Source organism: Pagrus pagrus, assembly GCF_965226575.1.
Source record: "Pagrus pagrus genome assembly, chromosome: 22".
Taxonomy (NCBI): domain Eukaryota; kingdom Metazoa; phylum Chordata; class Actinopteri; order Spariformes; family Sparidae; genus Pagrus; species Pagrus pagrus.
In genome coordinates, this window is record NC_140204.1 from 16,774,629 (window position 1) to 16,796,026 (window position 21,398).

Genomic DNA, 21,398 nt, shown 5'->3' on the forward strand with positions numbered 1-21,398 from the left:
TAATATATCAATATTTTTCGGCTATATTGTGACACATGATCTACTGTATTGATATTAATATTATGAAATCTCAAAAGCACAAGTGCTAGGGCTGTGCGATCAAATCAAACATCCAGTGTTTCCCACTGACACTAGTTCATGGATTAAAAAAAAAATAAAAGTATAAAATAGACTTGGGTGGCCTGAATTTGAGTCATTTGAGTTTTAGCCTAATGAGTGTTTAAATTTAAAGATTTGAGCAGCATGAATGCAGATTGAGTAACTCTGACCTCCTGACCTCTTTTACCTCAAAGGAGAAGCCGGAGAATCAGAATAAAGATGGAACCTGGAAAATACTGTAAAAGCAGGAGAAGACCAAAGCGAGAAACACTCACGTGCCCACAAAAAGGTTTTGTGCTGTTTTGGCATCTTACTGGAAAACAGAGCATGGAAGTGGTTTCACCTACTCGCCGGCATTTCCTCTGGTGATGCAAAGGAAAGCCGGGCTTCCTCAAAATCTTTAATCAAAAACAAATCAGTCTCCTCATTTCCCTGTAATACTCTTAGGTACATGGCTTTTCCCACTTCCACTGCAAACCATAAAATATGCAACATACTTAATGGGCTGTGAAGAGAGTCCTCATTACTTTGGTTGTAATTAAAGGGTATGTGGTTGAAGTCATTTATTTTTTTATATTTCAGATTTCAGTAAAGGACATCATGTTGCACTAACTGTTATTGTAGCACAGTCTGTACAGATTGAGCCTATTTTTGGCCTAAGCTTCTTACTTCTTCACTAATTTTGCCCACGCTATGAGTCAGCACCTACTAAATTGCCAGGTTAAGGAAGGATAAGTCTGTTAGGCCATGAATTAGGCAAAAGAGAGATGATCCTTGTACTTTACACTCAATAATTTTATGTTTGAGCGTGTTCTCGTTCGTCTCTTCTATAATCATGTTCGGTACATCTTGTCTCAAAAGGTTGCAGCGCAAATGTATATCTGCACCTGCTGTAATTATTCCAGTAGATTATTTTCAGTGCTCTGGTAATCACAGTATGTCTCTATGAATCATCAGCTGTCCAGGACCAGCTATATCAAGGCAAATTACTCCTTCTTATAATCAATAAATCATGTACGAACTACAAACCACCAAACATTGTAACTATGTCTCTCATGTATTCATGCCAGTTTATCTGAAATCTCTGTGAATCATTTTGCGATTGGCATTTTGAACTTCTGTTGTTGCGACTCTCTACTCAAGGGCTCTGAACCTAACCAACTAGCAAAGTACTAGCCAATCACAAGCAGAGTAGGGCAGGTCACGCCTTCGCCATAGTCAAATTTATCATTTAGCAAGCACCGGGTACACCACGTTGGACTGACATGCTTCTACAGAAGCCTAAAACGGACAAACCAGTACTGGCAATTTGGGTTTTTTATGTGTTTTTGGTAGCCACTGTAGGGAAGGTGAGGCGAGGGATATTTAGTTGGTTGCAACGATAGATGTCACTAAATCATACACACTGGTCTTTTGAAGAATTACTTTGATTACTTCCAAACTTTGTTCAATAACCGGCTTGCTGAGAGGGAATTCACTGGTACCAGATGGGTGTTTCATGCTTCACTGCCTTTAGATCATACGTGTGACAACGTGGAACAGAAGGCTGCTTTAATCAGATCAATCAAGATCCGCATATCACCACAGAGTTACCAACAGCAGGACTGAGTGTGAGCTCTATTCTTGTCGAGATGAACGGAAATGCAAAAAGACTGGGGCGATTTCCTGACAATAATGTATCAACAGTCTGATGAGGTGTATAAGGACGCCAGCCTCCACAGAGAAAATCACTGGCTTCATATTAAAAATAACTGTTATTACATCCTCAATCTGCCCGGATACATTTGGCAGACTGAAATGGGAGACTGGAGATAAAAAGGCTGGTATGCTTTTTAATGTCCGTCCAATGAGAGTTAAAATACCCCTAATAATCAGCTGCAATTAACAGTCTGCAGTTCAGCCTCCTACTCAGAGTGTCATTTCTTCTCCAAAGCAAAATAGGAGGACGGCTGCCAAGAAAACATGCGCTTTCATCCAAGCATTTATGGGACACAGCAGGAAATAGTGTCAGGATAGGATATAGGTTTTATTTAGATAGATTGATAGATAGATAGATAGATAGATAGATAGATAGATAGTACTGTGTAATATTTTCAGACATCCTGCAGATGGCGACACTTCAGCACATTTTTCCCCAGAACTTACCTTAACTCCCACTCAGTTTGTCATGTAAAACCTTTAAAATGTGTCATTGAGTTCATGTGGTCAAAAACACAACCAGTTGTGACATTTTCTGATGTTTTTCAACACCCAGTCACAAAAAAACTGTACAATACATGTGACATCCGCTCCCCTGTGATCCACCATCAACTTGGACACGCTCCAATATGCTGAAACTGAAAAAGAAGAGGACATATTCTGCCAAATTTTGAGAGCACACTGATGGATAAGTTACAACAAAGACAGAGGGACACAGTAAGAAGGGTACTGATGATATGAATACACTTTTATACACTGAAAACAGGCATGTTTGTCTCCGTTCACAGTGTATATATCCCTGAGCACACTGAGTCCATCATCAGGGATGTGATTTTTCCCTTGATTCATCGGGAAATCCTGCCAGTTGGATGCTCTCCCAGTCATTACTAACAAGCCTCTCATACCCCTTCATTTCCTGATTTCTTTTTTATTTTCTCCATAACATCCTCGCATTGTGCGAATGCTGAATATTTGGTATGGTGAGCAGTCTCTGCAGACGTCCACATTGACAGAGTTCATACATCACCACTTCCAGTGGCAGCCATATTACCTTCTTCGTCAGTCTATGGCTGTTGCTAAGTAACTTGGGAATGTCTACGCCAGCTGTCAGCATCTCACAGTCACACTTATGGATACATATTTACAAATGCTGCTTTAACAGCTGTGATCGCACAGAGGACCCGTAATTCAACCACACAACAGTGTAGTTTGACAACAGGGTATGGTCTCAGATAAAAACGATGGGGATATTTGGGAAGAAAATGATATTTCCCACCAAAAATATCAAATAATATTCAGTGTAGTTAACAAAAGAAAGTGATATTTTACAGAATAATCATTAAACTACCCTTGAACTACCCCATATGCCAGCAAAGATCACCCTGCCATAAGACCCTTCTTATTATGTATATGCCTAATGTGTCATTCAATTTCACTTTTTTTTGTTAGTTTCATCTGTTACGTTTAGAGCTGCAACGACTCGTCGATTAATCTATTATTTAATTCATCACCAAGTATTTTGATAATCGATTTAGCAGTTTGTCTACAGAGAAAAACAACTACAAATGTAATATTCATTCACTCCATTTGTAATATCAGTCAGCCACACTATTACACCTGACCTTTTTAAAAAAAATCATACACATGGATGGATTTACTTGTTTGGGGTAGTAGTTTTAGACATAGGGATCTTAATAAACATTAATGGTACACATTTGCAAGTAACTGAATTATAAAAAAGTAGCAGACACATATTTGAACCCAGGGCTTTTGGGGTCCATCCCTGGGCTGGCAGGATGTGAGGGACACACACAATCCCCCTGCACCTGCCATTTACCAACCTGAAGGAATCGCGGTCACCAGCAAAGGTTCGGAAAAGGCCGAGTACAGCCGAACACCGAACGAACCCCCCCTCCCTCTCCCGTCCTCCTCTTTCAGTCGTGGTGCAAGCAGCCATGTTGCCGCGAGCTTGTTCCGGTATCAGGGCAGGATCGTGCGCATAGACTGCATTCGGGCGCAGCTCCTCGCCTCTCTCCCCCTGCCGCCCGTGACACGCACCTCCTAACAAGAAAACCCCAGTATGCCGATAATGGATTTTACAACTTGATGATTCCTGCTTCAGTCGGCTGGCGACGGGAATAATAGCAGTCGGTGTACCGACAGGACGAGCTGGTATATCGCCACACTGCAGTGCAGCACTGGTGAACGACCTTATTCCAATCACGCAACACAAGGAAGAGCGCCGGTGATTTCCGTGGATTTTGAGTTTTGTGGGCTGCTCTGTGGCAGTCACCGCCACTGCGGCCGCAGGAGGATAAGCTAACTAGCTAGCTTTGCTTCGAAAGAAACACCGAATTAGCTAGCTACATGGTGCTAATATTTGGTCAGCCACTTAGCTAGCGCAACAAATTAATTCGTGTTTCTCACCTGCCATGTGACCATTTTACATGGTACTGCTTTTATTTTTCGGATACTCTAACCTGGATATCAACCTGGGAACATTTTGAATTGTTTTGTGTGAGTTGAGAAGGTCGAGACCTCGCCGGGAATAACTTTGGCCTGAAAGTTTGTAGACCCCGGACCTGGTCTCAGACCTGAAAGGAAACATATCTGCCACGAAAAGAGAAAAACAGGCGTCGACACAGCGTTATGAAAACGACCCTGGATAAACACTTGTTGTAGATTTTCGGCGACAGTTTTGGCTTCCTTAGACGTTAGTTAGCAGCCTACAGGTTAGCATGCTACCTACCTGATTGAACCTTGTCTTGTTCAATACAACCGTTGCCCAACTTTTCTTCAAGCTAGCCCAAGTAGCTAGCTGGCCAAAACGTCACAGCTTCAGGCTGGTAGCTGGCTGGTCTCCATCGACGCTGATAAATGCTAATTGGGAACTGAATGTTTTCACACTCAGACCGAAGCTAAAGAAGTCATTTGCTTTTTCCTGTTTTGTGCGTGTTGACAAACATGGGACGTGCCTTTGCCGCTAGCTAGTTTCCAGCTAGCTGGCTAACTCGGCTAGCCGCTGATGTGGGATTCAACTTGTTGATTCACGGGCTATCTGTCGTGCTGCTAGCTGGCTAGCACTGGACATCTGTTGGAAATTTCCCTCTACCATCAACGAGACAGGTTTTAAATGCACAATAGACACTGAAGAGTCGTCCTTGTTTCACCGCTCCTTTTCCCCTTTTTGGCAACTTCAAGTCTTTCAAAAATGTCAACAAGGATCCCTCTGGTGCAAGTCATTGAAAATTCGACCGGGCAGGTAAGATGCACATCTAAAATAATTCTCCAGTAGTTGATATTTGCCTATAAATGAATCTATTTGTCTGTTATGGAGAGAGGGCCTAGATGGCCTTCCAGAGTCTCTGGTTGTCTTTTGCCTTTTCTCTGTCTCTGTTGTCTTTGCCACACAGCAGTGATTCACCAGCTTGCCTACGCACTCACTGGATTTCCCACTCCTTGCAGAACAGAAGAACAAATTTAGGTTTCTGTTTAGTCTGTGTGTTGGGGCATGTCCTCCTACTTGACTTTTCATTACTTTGACCTGTTGCAATACAGACAATCCTGTCAGGCAGTTCCACGTGAATTCTGCATAGTTGACAATACAGAAACCCAGCATCCACATATTAGCCAGATGCGTTGTTATTTCAGCACGGTTTTGTGTGCTTTACGCACCCTTGGCCATTAGAAACACTGATAATCCACTATTTAAAGTGTCGAAACAGTCGAGCGGTGTTTGAGGTATTCTTTTCCAAAGAGAGAAGAAGGTTGACTTTTGTTGGAGACTTGACATGTTATGTGGATTTGTTTTTAATTTGTAGTACTGATGCACAACATCTGTAGTACAGGAATGGCTCCAAAATCCTCTGAATTTCAGTCTATATATAGTGCAAATGCAAACTTTTAAGAAACAAGGCGCAATCATTCATTGATCAATAAGTACATTTTACAGAAAGGGGTTCCACAGCACTCCTGGGACAGATGTCAAGCATTGTGAAAATTGGTGCTTCCAGATGTTTAGCTGTCATTTCAGGGTTCAATACAAGCACAGAGGGGGACCGAAGGCGCTCACAAACAATACACATCCTCTGCTGACCTAAAACGACTGACCCTTGACCCTTATCCAGAGGGCTCCGAAACACACTATAAATAACATAAATACACGTGTCAAATTGCAAAGGACTTTGAGAGCTGTACATTCAAAGAGGTTTTATGTTTCCATTCAGTTGAGTTGAAAAACACTTTGGTAGTGTGCTTAAAAGTTTAAAAGACCAAGAAATCCTTTGGCCGTGCTCTGTAAATCATTATTGGAGGGCCAGAACAAAGCCACTGCAGTATCCGTCTTATTATTGTAGACAGTTTTATCTGTAGAGTCATTGAAATTCAGAAAAAAGCCACACGCTCACATGAAAACCATTATAGTATGATAAAGACTATGACTTGCATTACTTGGACAGCTGTCGACAGGCATCATGTGATGCAAAATCTCTACTGAGCGTTGGATGGAAAAGTTTGTGTGTCTACATGTTGACTGAGTAGGCAGTGGATGATCTCAGCACGTGTGTGAAGCTAAACCTATTTCCATATTTGTGTTGTACGAGTGTCTAGGTATATGAATGTAGATGCTGTGAGAATTTGGTGTGGTGTTATTTTAAGAGTTGGTCAGTAGCTTTGATGAGTATAGCAGCACAAGTAGAGCACATGTATACACATAAAAAACGTTTGATTAGACATGAGTTAACCACACCAACAGACATATAGCATGATAAGTGAGGGGAGTGTTATTAAATGGTAATTCCCAAGAGCTGCACCCTCCTGTCAAACAGTTTTGTACCTGAGACATTGAAAGCCCAACCCAGGTGTGTTTACTGTGGCTGCGCAGCCAACCAGACTGCAGATCTGCTCTCACAGGAAAACCTGTTGGTACTGAAGACTCAAAGGTTAAAAGATTTAGTCTGTCTTCACTTCTTGTACAAATAAAATGCTGACGGAAGTTGTCTGTTGATACCATGATCTCACTGCGAGCGCCGGTGTGTGTGCTGGCTTGTCTCACACAATGGATCGCTGCTTCCATTAGCGTTTACAGGAAAGCAGATCGACAGGTAGACTGCTATGTATGTATGCGTGCGTGTATGTATGTAGGTAGGTAGATAAGTGTAGGCACACACGCGGGGAGTGACACATACATATTCTGACATGGCTACACCCTTACCTGGAACAGAGGTCATAAATGATACAGTTGATTATATAAGTCTTTGACTGAAGCACCCACACACACACTCACATGGCCTCTCTATATCCAGTGGGTTTTTTAAAGTTCATGTCATAGTTAAAGTTTAGAGTGTTTGGAACATATATGTACAACAATCACTTGCACAAAACATGAGAATGAACCTTCAATATAAGTGGACTTTCTCATTAAATTCAACAAGACTGCTTTGTAGAGGACCCTGGCAGAAAATGGATTTTAAAAAAAACTGTCAAAACAGTTCGACCTGGCTCTATGCAACATTATCCAACAACACACTGGTGATGGCCACTCATATACTTGCGAGCGTACATATTGGATTGAATACCCTGTAGTGTGCAGCGAGCAGCATTGTTCCACAGACCACAAGATGATCAGAGAGAGATAAACTGCTGCTGTGATAACTTTTAACAGTTGCACACTCAGGCTTGAAAGGGTATAAAACCAAAGTGCAGTATCTTAGTGATTAATAACCCTCAAGCTGAACTTCCTGGTATGCCTTGTTTGTGTACCCTTTAGCAACGTGCCTGTATCAATACAGGCCCTTGTGTGCTTTGCTGTAGTTCCGCTGATGGTCTGAATGGACCCTTACTCATCCTACAGCACCAAGTGAGGATTTAGGGGTGGAAGAAAAAGTTTGGGGTCATGGCAAGTCCTTAACTGGGTTTGTAGGGAAAAGGTCACAGATGGATACTCCCACATAAACGCAGTCTGTTTTAAAGGCCATGTATAGAAAGGCTTTGGTGTCAGGTCTCAAGATACAGGACAAAATGGCACCGTACATGAAGACGGGCTCAGTGTTGACATAACTGTCTCTGTTCCTGTCATACGCTTCAGTGTATGTTTTCTGGTTAGTCAATGTGCTGCTTGGTAAAAGCAGATATTCTGTAAATATCCTTACATTGTATCTGCAAAAAGTGTGCTTAACTGGAATGGAAAGGCTGTTTATTTGACTATTTTACATGATATTAGCCTAATGGTGATTTGCTGGACTTAGACAGTAGGTTTGAAAGCCTTTTCTTACACATGTGAGGCAAACTAAGCTGTAAAAAGTTGATGTAAAAGGTACTGACCAAGTCAGACTAGCATGCTGTTATTATAAACAGACACTGGGCACATACAAGAGAGCTATCAAGTGTAGAGAAGTGACTTGTGACATCTTTCTGACGGTGTGAAATGGCAGATATTTTGAGTGGCTTCGATCTGACATGTTTCCATGTTACACAAGGTTTGGTACTGGCTGTGAGTTTGAGGAACTTATTTGAATGCGACACTCATTATCGGTGTGACGCCAGTTCATTGTAGGTCGAGTGATAAAGTATGTTTATTGAAAACACAAAGTATAACTTATGTTGTCTCAGAATATAATAAATTATATCAGTGAATTGGTCCAAAAATGGGGTTCTGCTTTACTTCTGGTGTTAATATTTTTGCTGTAGGTTTGCACTCTTTGTCCACTTCCCCAGACACGATCTCTTGATTGTCTGATTTCCTGTTTTACAATGCTCCCTCTCTATTCATTGAGCCACATCTTCTGAAAAGACAGACTAATGCAGCCAGAAATACTGGTCTGCCTCTTCAATTGTTACTTCATCCTCCATTTCATTGTTTGGGTAGTTGCACACTAGCTGAGCGAGCTGGATCCTCCCCACATGGAGGTGTGAGATGGATTTGAATCATTAATTTGTCCAAATTAGACTTTTCCTCATTGTAGAAGCGACATAGAAAAAATGAAAAACTAACTAGGACTAATTTTGAGTGTTTACAATGTGTTTGCCCATAGTTTATTTATGCAAGACCGTCCCCAATGGAAATAAAACAAGGAACAAGGAAATGAGGCAGATATCACAAGATGGCCTATACAAAGGCATAAAAGGCCTGCCTTACCTCTGGTGTATTCCAAATGGCACCACCAACCTTAGTGCTTCACAAAATGCTTAGAAAATGTCCCCCCAAAACTAAGGAAATCATTGATTTCTGTTTAATTTAAATCTCCCCAATGGGCTAAACTTGGTGTCACTGAACATCGTCCTGTTTGTACTCTACTTTATCAAGCAGAGAAAGTGGGAATGGGCTGTGTGGGATTCTTGTGTAATGGTAGGACCATTACGTATTATTGGAGGGCTTGGTACCAGATGGAAATATGGAGAATCATCTGACAGTCTTTTCTTTCAAAAGCAAAAACATCCTTAACATCTTAATTGAATACTTAAGCCATCTTGTTAAGACTCATCTTAAAGTTGCCCTGTTATCTAAACACACACAACGTTAGACATTTAATGTAATCTCATCAGATGATTTGCAAGTTGAATTTTAAAGTTTTGAATAATCAATTATTATCAAAAATGAATCGGTACAAGTGAGGAATTGGAAATCAACAACAGTATGCTTAGGACTTGTGTACCTGAAAGAAATTAGGCTATTACGGCATGGTCTTTATTTTTATCAACTAGGTAAGGAATAATACTTATGAATTTAATTGGGAATGTCATGAAATGAGCTTTCCGTCATCGAATTCAAAGGCGGTATCGATGAGTACCTACCCCTTGCGCACTGATTTAAGGCATCCGACGCATGTCCTAAGAAAAGAGAAAAACATTTCGATAGCGGCAAAGCTAGCTAACCGGTAACGCTCAGCTGCACTTCCAGACACTTGTTCTGTTTGCATGAAGACAAAAAACCCATGGGTTTGAAGGTAACTGTCAGCGTCAGAGATGTTTCAAAGACCTCTTAATTGATTTTCTTTTTTTTCTTTTGTTTGAGAAGTGTGTACTAGTGAGGAATGAACTGAATTGAACTGATAACATTGCCAGAAATCTTTTATTGATTTGCTTGGGAAGATGGTTTACTCCGAAGACATTTAAGAAACCAATCTTTGTAACAATCTTTTGTTGTTCATTGTTGAACCACTGAAGGCTGGTATATTTTGTTGAACTCTGGTATCTTTATATTTGTGAAATGTTATTTGAACTTGCTTAACCCTAACCTGCAAAAGTCACCGGGATAAAGTAAAGCTTTTTTTGCAAAATGCCCCCGTCATCCTAAAAACAAATTTGAAAATGTAAATGACAGTTCTCAGGGCCTCAAACCAATGAACTGTTTATCTGTACAAATCTGGATGTTATAGTCTAATATAATGATAATGATAGCCGTCAGTGGTGAATTTATTATTAATTTGTATGGGATTGTGACTGTAAAATCAAAAGTCAAATCGAAATGTGGATTTGCAGATCTGAGACACCGCTGTTTCTATTTTGTTATCTGCATTTTCCCCAAGTTCCCCCCATGTTTTTGGAATGTTAAATTTGATTGTTGGCCAGGACAGATGCTATACATCCACATATTATTTCACAGAAAGTTAAAATCATAATATGAAAATCGTCTGCACTTGGGTCCATTCTTCTCTACTTTGACCTTGGTAACCTTTACTGAAACGGTGACAGTTGCAGGTTCAAAAGGCACCAGGCACCACAGCAACGGAAAAGACAAAGCAAACACTGTATTGGAAATATGAGTTTACCTGAACACAGTTTGATGTATTTCACCCGACACCTTGGCTGTGTGAACACCTCACAGAATTTCCCAGCAAGTGGTTGAGCTGGAAATTCAATATAAATGAGAGAGAGAGAAGAACCAAATGTGTGAGTGTGTTGACACCGGTATGCCACCAGAGATGATTTTTTTAATATTCTGGTGTTCACCTTTTGGATGTCATCAGTCATGCTCCCCTTGAATGAGTCATCGTGTAAGCAATCTATAGCACACTCACACGGGCGCACACACATGCACACGTTGCTGTTACGCCCAGGAAACCATAAATTATGCCTCTCTCCTTACCAGACCAGTCACTAGGCAGATGAACAGAAAGACAAAGCTAGCCAGGGCCCTAGCAACAGAGAACCTGCCTCAAACACACACACACATACACTAGATCCTTTACTCCATCACGTTCACATTTGTTCTTGCCGGCTCACACACACATACACACTAGCAGTCCCTCATTTTCCCCACTCACATAGCACATGCAGTTACTCGTTAATTGGATTGGAATGACGTTTGGATTCAATAAGTTCTGTTTGCAATATATACCTGCAGTTCTAGTGCACACATAAATATATGACAAGCAGACGCTAGCTGTGTGTTTACCCGACAATGCAGTGAAGTTCAGAGCTTTGTGTGCGTACTGGATTGTCTTGGAGAGTAAGGTAAAACAGGCCTTTCTTGTTGAGCCGAGTGGTAGGTGTGGCAGCCAACGGTAGACCTGAGATTTGAAGGCCTTGACGTCATTCAGGTGAAGGCGTGTGGACCTTTCTCGCTGCTGCGATGTAATTCAGTGTTTGTGTTTAGTCATCTGATGTCAGTCTGCCGTCAATATTTGGATCTCCTCCTGTGATCAAATTTGTTTTGATGACTCGGAAAGGTTAAACGAACATGTTATTTTGAGTATGCAGCCTTTTTATTATCAAATAAAGAAAAGAAAAAAATAGTGTGCAATACACCCGGCCTATATGCGCAAATATGTATTGGTCATTATCTAAGATAAAGGTACATTACCAAGAAGTGGTTTATAGTATATAGTTTGTGGCAAACATTCAAGCCTCCACTGTGTACTTTATTTTTCACTCAAGTAATAGTAATGCAGCTTGTTCTCCAAAACATATTTCCCAAGGCTAAGACGGTCCGTGTCAGAGGTGTTTGTTGTGGTGTTACTTACACGACAACAAGATTCACCTACTTAACTGTCTTTGAAACAAAGCTAGTTTGAAATGCTTTTACTAGCCCTCACTGTTGCCCAATTTGATTCTGAGGCTTTAATCTGAATCCCTTTACCACTCTTATCCTGCAGGATTAGCTGCGTCCACTGGAGGAAACTTTCTGATCTCTGCTGAGTCACACTGATTCAGAAACCCAGGCGGAGTGTTTGGTTAGTTGGAGTTCAAATCACGTAGTGGGAAGCCAGAATAAGTAAGGCACCAAGATCAGGCTAATAATTCTCTATCTTTGATTAATGGAGTGTAAACCCTAATGTTATTACAGTCTTGCTTCTTGAACCCAGTTGCTGAATCAAATGTATCCCCAAAGACAAAATGGGCTTTGTAATCATCGAAACCTTATTTATTTATTTATTTTTTCTAAGGCCCTAAATGTTTGTGTTCATATTTTTACTTTGGTTGTCTAATAGAAAATGTTTTTATGCTTAAATGTCCAAAAAACACATTATTTTTCTCATACTGTCCATTGCTTCAACACTTCTTTTCACTCTGCCTGAACGCTCCATTTTAGCGCCTACCTCTTTAAGGCCACCTTCCTGAAAAGTCCAGTCTGCTCTGATTTGTCAGCTCTCGCAGGCCTGAGCAGGCACCGAGAAATGCTTTTCCACATCAGCTCTAGTGTTGTTTTTGGGCCATTGGTGAGGGCGGCGACTATATAGCTGTGACATCACAAACTAACAGAAGTCCTGATGGCTCCTTTAAAGGCACTTTCAGAGTATTTATATAGCACTATACCTTATTTATAATAAAAAAGACTCACTTTTTGTATTTTACTCAGATGCTGAAACAATAGTCAGACTGACATGTCAGCCTATATATGGCATTGGCTGAAAAAACACCAGGGCTGTTCTTTCCTTTGAGTTGTTTTATTGATGTTTAATTTAAAACTTTTAAAAAATCAAAGGAGGTGGCCCAAATCTGCCAAAACACATTGCGGGATACCCTGCTCTCCATCTATGTATACATGTATTCATCAGCTTTTCAAATCAGCCACCCTGTGAAAGCTACACAGACCTGTTTACTCTGGTGGCTCGCACTCACTCACACACAGTTGCATAGCAGCAGAACAAGGGCACGCAAGGAAGTGCTGTGCAGTGTGTCCCAACTGTGACAGCAACAGAGCAAACAAGAGCTCTGAATTGATTTGACAGACACGCACACGCACGCACACACACACACACACACACACACACACACGTGCGCATACACACAAATATACACATACCTAGGGAGCTGGGGTAATCCAGTTCAAGAGAACAGGCACCCAACACTACATTCACAGCAAACTGAGACCCAGTGTGACACCACCTTGCCAAAGTAAGGGGCCTCTCACAAATTTACTTAGCCATATGTGTGTGGAGAGTGTGTAAGGCTAGTATGCATATATATTAGCTATACTGTATATGTGATAAAGCTCTGCAGAGTTTTAGAAAAGGCAACAAAGGAACATACAAGGAAGAAAGCACTACAGCTGGTGGCAGTTGAGCTGTAGTGTCATAGTTAAGGATAGACTAGGGTTTGATTCAGTTTGTCTACAGTGACCCCTGTCTGTAGGTTACATGATTAATAATGTATCACTGAAACACAGGTATGATGAAATAATGTTCTGTTTTGTTACCAAAAGACATGAGTCACAGATGCGTACTTTTTGCTCTGCTTCGAGGCTATAAATGTGCCTGATGACGGTGCCTGATGACGGCCCCTGTTTTGTAAAAATTGTCACTGTGAGTGCATATAAAATTATGCGTTACACAATTGTAAAAAAAAAAAAAAGGAACTTGGACTGTTTTTAAGATGGAAGAAGCTCATAAATGTTAAATAAAAAACAAAGACTGTGGAATATAATGTTTTGATGTGGTGGAAATAGGCTAAGTATAGCTATTCATGCCAAAAGGTGATAGTGTGACACGGAGTGAGAAAAGGTTTGACTGAAAAAACAATAAATTATAGACCGTATGCCATAAGATTTTCAGTCTTGTATCAGAACATTTTCACGTTGTCTGTCTTGAGCTCTTTTATAAATTGGTTCCCTGCTGACCTGAGGCAGCACATTCATCCCAATGTTCCTTTTATTTACTGTATGACTTAAGTGTAAAAAGTGCTGCATTTGTTAATTGATTTCCTTCCCTTTGTCAAAGATATATTTATGCAGAAGTGTTTACACCCCTGTCCTGCTCAACTGGCTTTCCGTTATGAGTAGGAACTGTCAAACAGGTGCAGTAGCATTTCTCTCTGGCATTTTTTCAGCTTTGTAACTTGTGTCCTTTTAATTTCTGCCTCATTAGAGTGGTTGTTCACATGAGTACTCCCAAAGTTGTTCCCTGTTGGGTTTTCCTTGTAATTAGCTAGTAGTTCAAGTCTGTAGATGTGGTTTCAGCCATAATGGATGTTTAGATGTAAGAGTTATTATAGAAAACAAAATGTGGTGATTAAGAAAAGAAAATTTTAACTTAATTGAGTGTGAAGTTGGCTTTTTTTGACCATCTCCTGATAGACTGATATGCTACCGTTTAACGACAGCATACTCTTTGTCACATATGTATTTTTCTGGAAACCCATCTTGGCAAAGCGGAGTATAAATGGCAACATAAACATATGAATAGCAGGATAGGAAGAAAAGAATGGTGGGGGAGGAGGGAGGGAGGAAGGGAAAATGAAGGAAGGATGAAATAGATACAAACCAACATCAAGATAGAGGGCAGGATTCAGCAAGCGACAAATCTCCATGGCAACACAGCCATCACGACCTAGAGTCGGGAGGTGTGTGTGTATATGTGTGTGTGTCCTCCCACCCACAAATTTCAGTATAAAGCAGCAGCTTTTGTTATGTGGTTCTTATGTTTACAATAAAGACCATGGCTGTTCTGCTTATTCCACATAAAGGTTTGATTAATTTAGTAGAAGTGATGGAGAAATGTCTCTTTTAAATATTGAATTGTGGTAAGTTAAGTTTGAGGATTGTAAATATCAAAAATGGTTTAAAATTGATCCAAGTATTTATCTTTTAAATCTCTATTTCAGGGTATATGAGTTAATTATTTCACCCACATAGGCCCATCTTTTTTATACTGTCTGTTTTACCGTGCCAAACACAGAAATATACACCATATAAATTCCAATATAAAAGCCTAAATTGATTCATAGAGCTACGACCAGTAGTGCCCAAGTGAAATAGCAGTGCTGCTGACAAGGATGTTGGTAAAGGGCAGCTTTATAAGGCAGAAAAGTTGTCCCTCTTGGAGTCAAGTTAAGCCCCTTTTGGACAGACTTGATTAATAAACAAATTTAATTGAGACAAGTGTAGTTACCGAGTTCAGGCTCATTAACTGCACTCATTTTTCAGCAAATTACAGCAGGTGGTTCGTTATAGACCACACATTCCCCAGATTACATGTCAAATTGGTTGTATAAAGGCCTGCAGGCCTTATTGTAAGTCTACATGTCGCTGACCTTACAACAGCTCTTAATGAACTCATGTTTGTTCCAACAGCTTGTTTTTTTTTTTCTCCTCCTCACTGGGTGTACAGGCCTCCAATTAGGACTACATGTCAGTGTAAATGGGTAGCCAGTACCTTTTCAGTTTAGCCATTTGCCTCTACAAAATGTGTGGAGATTAGATTAAATTCAATAACAGCAGTTTGTAAAAAAAATAAAAAACACATTAAAATACATGTTCACACGTTTGATGATCAATCAAAAGATATCACTGCGATTTTGAGGTCACCTAGCCTCCTGCACTCCAAACTTTTTTTACTTTGACTTACTACAACATATTGATTATAAATGTATTCATAATGAATTTGTTAATTAATTGTCTCCCAATCCAGTCTTCCCCTCCATCCCCACAGAAGGCTTTCACACCTTTGCACATAAAGATGTCATATAAAATGGAGGGAAATAGTCTCTTTCAGTGTGGAAGTATTAGGACCTCTAGTTTAACCTCATAAATTGGTTTCACAGCTCGTTATTCCTAAATTTAATTAAATTTGATATAGCGCCACCCCCGGCTATAATTGTCCGTCTTCAGTGGTCCGTTGATTTCTTCCTACAGTGACAAACTGCAGTAGTCTTTGGACAGGAAGGGACAAAGTACTTAATTTGTAGTTAAGTCTTCCAAATGAGCGGGAACTGTGTGATTACATTTAATTGTTAACAGCAGGTTGGGCTGTGGTATTTAAAAAAGCAATCTGCATAAACAACTTGTAATAATAGCTGCCAATGAGCCATCAGTTTATTGTTTGCCAAAGTTGGCAGAAATGCTGCCATATTTTAATTGTGGATAACTGAAGTAATAATGGGTTTGTGTAATTATACTCCATATTTCAGAAATTAAAACGCATAAAAAATTGGTTTGACATATTTTGCACAACAGATTTATTTTGTTCCATTCCCCCCCCCCCCCCCCGCGTCTCCCACTAGAAACAAGTGCCCCAGCTTCTCTAACAAAATCCAATAAAGTAAACAATGACATACACATGTGATTTTTAATTGTGACTCAAGCAAGAGGTAATGTAAGGTGAACAAGTCTATTCAGCAGGGTGAAAAACTGGCAGAATAATAATTAGGGAGCCTGATAAGATTGTAGTTAATACTTGATTAACGTGATGTGGTGACGCAGTAAATTGGGTGGGAGAGAGAATTTTGTGTTTTACTACGTCGTAAATGTTGTCAAGTTTTTCCAGCATTGACCAGTTTGTCATGTTCATTTTGCATTTATTGGCTTATCCCATTTTTTTATTGCCAGTACTCTGCCTCCCTACCGTTGATGACATGTTTGCCTATCTTGAGTGTGGGTTGAGCTGTCTCTTGATAGTTGTGTGCTGCACACACTTCATGTGCGACTCTCCTTTCAGGTTACTTTCTGAACCACGCTGTGTAAAATTCCATCTGGTTGTATCTGAGTGGCTTCCTCCCAGAACTCAGATTAGTAAAGGTCAGTGATAATGAGGCTTGAGTCAAAACACAACCAGGACTGCCTTGGATTAACATTAATGCTTTGTGTATGTGTGTGTGTGTTTTGGTCACGTGCACATGCTCGCGTTTGCAGTGTGGCAGTAAATGGTTTTCAGCTGCAAACATCTTGTCAGTGAGTTTTCACTTTTGTGTGTGTGTGTGTGTGTGTGTGTGTGTGCGTGTGCGTGCGTGTGCGTGTTAGGAGGGCGCCTGAATTGTGAGGCCGGATATAAACACTATACTAATGATCTCTCCACACGGTAGGCAAAGAACATCAAAGACCCTCCTCCCACCCCCTATCTGACAGGCTTGACACATGGTAGCCTATGAATTTGGGTTCAGCTTGTGCTTTGAATGATAGTTGTAGAAACAGGAAATAAATCAGAGGCAAAAATGTAACATAGACATCATCCAAGTTGAAAGTACGTTTAAACAGTCGGTTCAATAAATTGCAAAATTAGAGACATATCAGAAAAAGGATAACAGTGGAAGGACCAAAGCTTTAATGCGATATAAAAAAATTATATTATAGTTGAAAATAAAAGTGAATTTACAGAGATGCTTGGATGTCTCTATACAAACCCAGCAGCTGATATATGTTGTCTACTCTCACGTGCCGACTCCATTACTGCGGTGGCATAACCAAGCCCGACCTCCACTGTCTTAATGTGAAAGTGCTGTTGAGTGATGGAGAAGCTAGATAAACCTGGCAGGAATCACCTGTTAACTTATGATTTAAATCATTAAACTCAATGATCTTTTTTTTTTTTGGTAATCGGAAGAAATGCATGATCTATCTAGACTGGTACTCAGTAGTTTTTTTTGTCGGCAAGTCACTTGGGTTGTGAGATTTATGAGAGTAAATTTGATTTCATGGAGCAGAGGCTTTGTTCTTTCATTCCTGTTTTTCCAACTTAATTTTCTTCAGTTTGTTACTAAAGCAGTAGATGATCTACAGTGTAGCCAACCATACAAGCTTCTAAAACTTTATTGCGCGGCCATGCCCGCTGTCCCTTGTTCAGTGTCACCTGAAGTAGTTAAAAATGTAATGTGACTGTTTATATTTATTGTTTCATTGTGTTTGCAATTTTACTACCTCTAATCCTTCCTTGACATCTCCTTTCACAAGAAGTCCATTTATCTGGCATGAATTTCCTTAACAAGCCCTGAGCTTTAGTGAGTGTGCATTCAACTTAGTGTTCAACTGCAGTTTGTCAGCCATTGTGAATATGTCAAATTAGATTTTCTTTACTGGAGTACACTGGCATCTTAAGTCAGTAAGTTCTTTGCTAAACTGTGTATGTTAGCAGATTCAAGTTAGTATTCATGAGTCACACGCAACATCAAAGAGTAATGTGAGAACAAAACAATGATGTCACTTATTGTCCTCCAACACATCTATAATTATAACTGAGGGGAGAGAGGAGAGGTGGATATGTGCGTGCATGTTGGGGGAGGGGGGTTGCTTAGCCTGCAGCTGCCCAAAAATGAAGGAAGAATCAGAAGACAAAAATAGTCAGACATGAAAGAGGATAGGAGAGAAAGAAGACTAAAGAGTGGAGGACTGTGAAAGAAGGAAACACGCTTGAATTTTAACTTGCTGTACTTTGTACAATGTCTGTAGACTACATAATTAAAAGTCAAGCCTGCAGTCTACTGGGGGATGATCTATTTAAGCACCAGTCAAACAACGACTGACAGTTTGTCTCCGTCTGCTGACCTTCATGTCAGTTGTAATACAATTGTACCAAGGTTGTACATGTTGTACAGCTTTGGTTAGCTGGTTAAGTTTTGTTTCAGTCCTCTATAAAACTACAGGAAAGCCTGACATCATTTTCTTAGTTTTTACTGGGGGGGAAAAAAGGAAATTAAACGTGTACAGCCTAATCCAAAGCTAAATTGTCCTGTCTTTACCTCGTTATCTCCTACATTTTCCCCACTCAGACAGCTGGATCATAGAGGAGTCCGCCTCAAAGTACTGAACTGTAAACTATTTTTAAAATCTTATATGCAGCTAATTGCTTTTTAAACAGCACATTTTCCCGAGTTGCCACTCGAAATGTCACTATGAACGTTTCATGCTGCCATCTTGGTCAGCACCAAGGAATTGACATTCATATTAATATTCATCACTTTGTTAGAGCGTTGAAGGACTCATGATAACAAACTTTGCAGGAAGCCAGCATCTGCTCTGTTACTGTATTGACTTTTTGATCCCCATTCATCTCTACCAAACAGCTCGGCAGCGTCAAAGATGGGGATTCCACTGCTATAGATGCAGTTTACACTGCAGACATCCATAATACTATACCTCTAGTGATTTGTTGTACTTGTGTTTTAGTTTCAGGTATGTATTAATGTAAATGCTCCTCTTATTTTGAGACATCTTGTTTTTAGTTGTGATCTGTTTTTAAACTACTGCTGCGGAAAGTCCCAGTTGGCAGTTGCTCCAACACTTTCCCCTTGATTGATCATGCATTCGTTCAGGAGCCTTGATTAGTTGATTCATTACACCTATGTGATTTGAATGTGTTGTCAGAGTGATGGGCAGCTAGAGAAGTCTTTGAATGTTGTCAAGTTATCTCTCTGGCTCAAGAGTAATGTATACATCTCAAGTTTGTCTTTATAGTGCCTCAGGCTGATCTTTGTTTGCCAATATCAGCACTTAACATTTTAAAGGCATGCATTAATGTTGTCTCTAGTCAGTGTTGTCAGTGACAGCTTTACCTGTGAGATAGAACATTAAAAAGCACACATTTACATGCTTTGTGGTAACTTTTCAGCATAAATGTCCCAAAAGTTTTATATAGTCAATATCACAGTTTTTTTTACTCCCCCATTATCAACATCAGACCTGAAAATCCAGTATTGGTCTTACATGAAAAACTGCTAAATGTCTGTAAGGTGCTGTATTATGTTACTGCTCATGCAAACTGAACATTTCCTACTGCTTCACATTAAAAGCATATAACCGATGAAACACATGTTGACTTTTGATGTGAACTTCTCATTGTAAACACGAAGTTTGTTTGTCAGTGAGCTTAACACTTACTGCTATTGTTCATCCAGCTGCGACTCTGCTGCCACTGTTGTTGTTGCTGTTGTACGGAGCAGACACTTTCAGTTTGTAATTGTAAAGCCAGAGGCAATGCTTCATGTAATGTTTGTTTTAGTTTTATCCACAACCTGTGCTTCTTTCCTTCAGACTTCTTACGTCATGCACATTTGTACATGTACATGCCAAACCTAGTTAGGTGTATACGTGACCAAGAAATCAGCAGTATGAGGAAGAAATTAAGCTGGGGAAATCCAGTTTCTTCATTCATCTACCACAATTACGAAAATTGTATGTTTTTTTTGTTTTGTTTTCTTTAAAATGATGTTCAAGTAATCACGTGACTGCAATTAACTGACTTTAACCTGGTTACTTAAGTGCACGTAAAAGCAGCAATGGAAAAGGCCATGAGCGGATTGCATATGTACACGTGACCCATGTATTAAAGCGTAGGAGTTCAGGCTGTACCCGAGAATCTTCAGTCAGGCCTGAAAATATTAAGTTAGTACAAAAACAATTTTTCTGTGTATATAAAAGGAATTTTAACTTTTTTTATTTAAGCTCCTTTCATGTGTAATCTTTCTCTCTTTCACCTTTTTTAAATTAGCATCAGAACAGACAAATTGTGGTACTCATTACCATCTAGAAGCATTTTGAGGAGGCACAATGTTTGCTGAGGTTAAAATATGACTTCCAGGCACTATTTAGGACAGCAGTACTCTCTGACCGAGGGAGTTGGATCATATAACCTCTGTGAGGACAGCCCAGCTGATCGAGAAATCGCCTTTGTACGGTCAGATTGGGCCTCATTGTCACAAATAGTGTCCACATATGACATATGTCTGTTCTCCCTCTCCCCTCTCCTACATGTTCCAAAAATAAAAATCATTTGCTTCCCCCTCACTCAAGGCCTCATAAGGCTCTCCCCCCTGTCCTCAGGGTTTAATGCAACTGTCATTTGTTTTTAATCCCAATTCCCCCTCTTGTACTGAAGCTTAATCTAGCCTATTACGCTTTATGCAGGTCTTCACAGTCAGTATGAGGATGTTAGGGGTGGGGGGGATGTAGACGTTAGATCATACCATCTGGAGCAACAAACACAATGAAGTAATCCTCGTTTCCCATGGCCCAAGATATGGTAACAGAGGGAGGAAGATGTTAGTCGAAAAGTGGTCTGTGGGTAATTTGCGAGCCTCTAATTTGTTCGAGCTAGAAAGAGATAATTTGGTGAATAAAATGACTAGTCGGCGTTGGAGGGATAGAACAAGGGAAAGAGAAGATTTGTGTGCAAACCGCTTCACTCCGCACCAACAGTGTGAATTTCACTGGACCGTCTCTCTCTTTGGTGTCAAGTCTCTGAGAGGTGTGTGCGATTTATGCCATCACGTATCCCTGTGCGCGCATGTCTCTGTACCAACACCAGTGTGTATTCTTGTGTCTGTGCGTGGGCGTTTGTGTCCCAGGCCCCGTGTGTGTTTGCGTCTCGTCACCCTGGAGCCAGTCGTCCTCTCCTCTGACCCTGATCCCTGTCACCTGTCCGCTCAGATCACACACACACACACACACACACACA

At 40.3% G+C, this 21,398-nt stretch overlaps 1 protein-coding gene across 1 annotated transcript in view; it reads left to right on the forward strand.

Moving 5' to 3' along the window:
• Positions 1 to 3,717: 3,717 nt before the first annotated feature.
• Positions 3,718 to 21,398, forward strand: part of mark2b (MAP/microtubule affinity-regulating kinase 2b) — a gene marked incomplete at its 3' end in the record, with an annotated part of 53,706 nt that continues 36,025 nt past the window's right edge. Inside the window, exon 1 of the mRNA XM_084343653.1 lies at positions 3,718 to 5,059. Coding sequence (XP_084199779.1) covers positions 5,009 to 5,059 — 51 coding nt within the window. The 5' untranslated portion in view covers positions 3,718 to 5,008. The remainder of the gene's footprint in view (positions 5,060 to 21,398) is intronic.